Source organism: Babylonia areolata, chromosome 11 (genome assembly GCF_041734735.1).
Source record: "Babylonia areolata isolate BAREFJ2019XMU chromosome 11, ASM4173473v1, whole genome shotgun sequence".
Classification (NCBI taxonomy): Eukaryota; Metazoa; Mollusca; class Gastropoda; order Neogastropoda; family Buccinidae; genus Babylonia; species Babylonia areolata.
Window position 1 is genome coordinate 19,132,746 of NC_134886.1, and position 5,000 is coordinate 19,137,745.

General features: G+C 47.0%; 1 protein-coding gene across 5 annotated transcripts in view; it reads right to left on the reverse strand.

Moving 5' to 3' along the window:
* LOC143287317 (sodium-dependent phosphate transport protein 3-like) overlaps positions 1–5,000 on the reverse strand; it is a 28,561-nt gene that overhangs the window by 4,153 nt on the left and 19,408 nt on the right. For all 5 annotated transcript variants that reach the window (XM_076595266.1, XM_076595267.1, XM_076595270.1 and 2 more), the window contains exons 7-9: positions 3,313–3,479; positions 1,773–1,919; positions 71–203 (exon numbers count right to left, since the gene is read on the reverse strand). In XM_076595266.1, the coding sequence (XP_076451381.1) occupies positions 71–203; positions 1,773–1,919; positions 3,313–3,479 (447 nt within the window). The remainder of the gene's footprint in view (positions 1–70; positions 204–1,772; positions 1,920–3,312; positions 3,480–5,000) is intronic.

The following is a 5,000-nucleotide window of genomic DNA, read 5'->3' on the forward strand; positions in this document are numbered from 1 at the left end:
AGAGACAGAGAGACAGAGAGAGACAGACAGACAGACAGAGACAGAGAGACACAGAGAGAGTGCCGCTCACATATAAAGTCGCATAGTTTTCGCACGGCTGTGGTGGACAGAATCTCTCTCTTCCTCAGGTAGTCCGCGAACAGTCCGGCGATGTAGATGGTGACGATGATGCCGAGAAAAGGCAGGCCTGTCAGCAAAGAGATCTACCCCCCCCCCCCCCAACCCCCCCCCCCCCCCAAACCCCCACCAACCCCCCAACACACACACACACACACACACACACACACACACACACACACACACGCACACACACACACACACACAATCTTATTTCATTTAGTTAACAATGCATAGCACAACACAACACAATATGATACGAGACAAGACAAGACGATAATTATACGATACGATACAATGTTGTGCAATACAGTACAATTCTACTCCGATTACTGTTACAACACAACGCAACGCCACGCAACACAACGCTACACAACGAATACAACAGTGAACACATAATTATGGTACGATACGACACGATACGACACCACACAATGCAATACAACACGACGCCACACAACACGACACGACACGATATGATATGATATGAATCAGCGGAGTACAGTGCTGAACAACACTGTTGCAACACAGCACAATGCAAGGCGAGGTAACACAACACATTACTGCACAAGACTCGACACAGCACAGCACAACACAACGCGACACAGCAACACAATACACCACCGCGAAACGACACACTGCAATACATCACAACACATCACATCACAACACAAAGCAGTAACTGATCATGGCAATGGACATGTGCATGACTTCAATACAACACAACATGCAATTGCACAAAACGATAGGATTCCATACGATACGATACGATACAATACAATACAATACAGTGCAGTACAGTACAGCACAATACATTACATTACAGTACAATACAAAACAATACAATTCAGTACGCTACATACAATAAAGATACAGTACAATACAACACAATATAATACAATACAGTACAGTACAACACAATGCAAAACACCACAATACAATACAGTACAATACAATACAATACAATACAGCACAGTCACAAAACAGTCGTAACACAACAGAACACTGTCGCAAAACAACACACAATACAACACTGTCACAAACACAGTCACAACGCACAATACAACACCACACCACCACCACCATCACCACAACCACCACCACACCACCACAACCACCACCACACCACCACCACCACCACACTACTACCACCACCACACCACACTACCACCACCACCACACCACACTACCACCACCACACCACACCACCACTACCACACAACACCACCACCACACCACCATCACCACCACCACCACCACCACCACACCACCACCACCACCTCGACCACACCACACCACAAAAAACACCACCACCACACCACACCACCACCACAAAAACCACCACACCACCACCACCACAACCACCACCACACCACCACCACACCACCACCACAAAAACCACCACACCACCACCACCACAACCGCCACCACACCACCACCACCACACCACCACCACCACTTCCACCACCACCACCACCACCACCACCACAACCGCCACCACCACCACACCACACCACCACCACCACCACACCACCACCCCACAACCACCCCCACCCCCACCACAACCGCCACCACCACCACCACCACCACCACCACACCACCACCACACCACCACCACCACACCACTACCACCACCACCACCCCTACTGACTGACCGTGGTGCTGGACATGTGCATGACCTCGTCCATGAAGCTGGGCATGACGGTGATGACCAGGTAGAAGAGCCAGTCCGACCCCACCTGGGACACGATGATGGCCCACACCGGCATGGACGTCAAGATGCTCCACATGGGGAGCTTGCTCTGTGGGGGGGACACACACAGGGGGTCATTTGGTTTTGTTGGCTTCTTGGTTGGTCTGTTGGTTGGTCTTCAATGTTACCCCCTTTTCAATCAGGGGCTTTGGTCTCTATCTGAATAAAAGTCGTTATTGTTGTCTGTGTCTTTTTTTTTTTGTTCTCTCTCTCTCTCTCTCTCTCTCTCTCTCTCTCTCTCTCTCCCTCTCTCTCTCAATCTCCCTCTCTCTTTCTCTCTCTGTGTCTCTCTCCCTCCCCTTCTCTCTTTCCCTCTCTCTCTCTCTCTCCCCCCCTCTCTCTTTCTCCCTCGCTCTCTCTTTGGTTGGTTGGTGAATGTTGCTGAATATCTGTGTTGTTAACTATTTTTGGTTGGTTTGGTTGGTTTGTTGGTTAGTTGGTTGGTTGGTTGGTTGGTGAATGTTGCTGAATATCTGCGTTAGCTATTTTTGGTTGGTTTGGTTGGTTTGTTGGTTGGTGAATGTTGCTGAGTATCTGTGTTAGCTATTTTTGGTTGGTTTGGTTGGTTTGTTGGTTGGTGAATGTTGCTGAATATCTGTGTTAGCTATTTTTGGTTGGTTTGGTTGGTTTGTTGGTTGGTTGGTGAATGTTGCTGAATATCGGTGTTAGCTATTTTTGGTTGGTTTGGTTGGTTTGTTGGTTGGTTGGTTAGTTGTTTTGTTGGTGAATGTTGCTGAATATCTGTGTTGTTAGCTGTTTTTGGTTGGTTTGTGTTGTCCATTTATTGTGTCATGTTAGTTTCAATTATCCTCCTTCAATGTTACCCCCTTTTCAATCAGGGGCTTTGGTATCTATCTGAATAAAAGTCGTTATTGTTTTTTTCGTTCTCTCTCTCTCTCTCTCTCTCCCCCTCTCTGTGTCTCTCTCCCTCCCCCTCTCTCTCTCCCTCTCTCCCCCCTCTCTCTCCCTCGCTCTCTCTTTCCCTCTCTCTCTCTCCCCCCTCTCTCTCTCAGATGAGATCCACATACTTGCTGTGTCACTTTGTCCTGAACGAGAAGGACACACACACACACACACACACACACACACACACACACACACACACACACACACACACACACACACACACACACACACACATAGAAGCCAGTACACACCGTCAACGTGCACTCAGAACCTCAACATCGCAATAAGAAAGTGGATGTTAGATTGGCCAGGATTTCTACATCTCATATTATACAGCTATATGTATTCGGGGATCACGAAGATGGGACAGACATGTCGCCTGTAGGCCTACCATGAACGAGAAGACTTTCACGACACTAAAACGACATCTAGAACAGATACATACACACAACACAACACAACACACACACACAATGCACCCCCCCTCCACCACCACCACCCGCCGACCCCTACCCACCACACACACACACACTGACCGTCAGGGGGGCGTGGTCGTCCTTGTCCTCCCTGTGGCCGTGACCCCCGGCCTGACCAATCAGCGTCTCGATGTGATGACACTCCCTCCGGCTCACCCACCGGTTGTGGGAGGGCAGGTCGGACACCAGGCAGGAGAACACCACGGTGGTCACCATCCCCAGGCCACCTTCACCACCCCCACCACCCCCCCAAAGCAAAACAGACCCCCCCGGACAGACAAAGACTTGAGCAGCAGCCAACCATGTGCAGTTTTCATCATCCAGGCAAGTATCTAGCTTCATTTTATTTCATTTCATCTTATTATAAGTTGTATGTTTCGTTTTATTTCTTATTTCATCTTACTTAAGATTATATCATTTTATCGTGTGGTTTTTTTTTTTTATCATTCATTATTATTATGATTATTATGATTATTATTATTGTTGTTGTCGTCGTTGTTGTTGTTATTTATTTATTTATTCATCAATTTATCATATTTTCATTTCATTTATTTATTTGTTTGCTTATCTATTTACTGAATTATCTACTTTTTTGCAGTTCAGATTGTGTTCCAGTCACCAGAAGGCAGTCAAAGTGTGCGGACTGATCTAACATGTTGCACCCCTGGTGGGTACAGGGCGGAGATTTTTCCGATCTCCCAGGTCAACATATGTGCAGATCTGCTTGTGCCTGAGCCTCCTTCGAGTGTATACACACGCAGTGGATCAAATACGCACGCTAAAGATAAATATCCTGCAATCCATGTCAGCGTCCGGTGGGTTATGGAAACAACAACATACCCAGCATGCACGTCCCCGGAAACGGAGTACGGCTGTCTACATGACGGGGTAAATAAATATAACGGTCATACACGTAAAATGGTACATGTCTGTCTAAGCGTGTATGTGTGCCTGCTTGAAATCTGATTGAATGACATCGGGAACGAATGATGACCACCCAATGGCAGCCGTCAGTCGGCTCTACCCAGGCAGGCAGCCTGTTGTTCAAACGACCCCGTGTTTGTAAAGCGCTTTGAGCTTGGTCTCCGACCGAGGATTGGCGCTATAAAAAACGACACATTATTATAAGTATCCACATCAGATCAATCCTGGTCACTGTTGAACACTGGATCAGAAGTCCAAGCGTCTTTACAGCCGATTCAACAACAGTGCCTTTAGGAAACAATCGTTGCTTTAACCCTTTCACCGCCACGCTCGCATTTATGCACAGGCGTGGTAGAGGACCCGTGTCACTGAAAGGTGAACATTCATTGGTCTGTTATCCATGAACCTACTGCTCTTAATGTTCAGTGGTAGGATATGTCATATTTTCTATACATCGCAGAGGGAATCCCCAGCTATTCTTAGCTACGGTCTTTTCTGTGTTTATACCACAAGGGAATTTTGTACTCTAAATTGACTGGCGGTGAAAGGGTTAAAACCATGAACAGGTTGACGAAGTGTGTACAGTGGATACCAAGACTTTTTCCAGCAGCTGTGGCCAAGCAACATGATTTGTGTTCCAAGTTTTAATTAACTGGAAACACGTTTTTTTTCCCAAACATTTGGCGACGCGCACGAGCCATAATTTTGCACGGTCAGACCATTTCGCAGAGTAGAAAGACAACTCAGAAATGTTTGGGCTTGTATATTATGTCTGGGCACCCTCATTTTCAACTCTGCTGCTTTGTTTAACTCTCTCCATACGA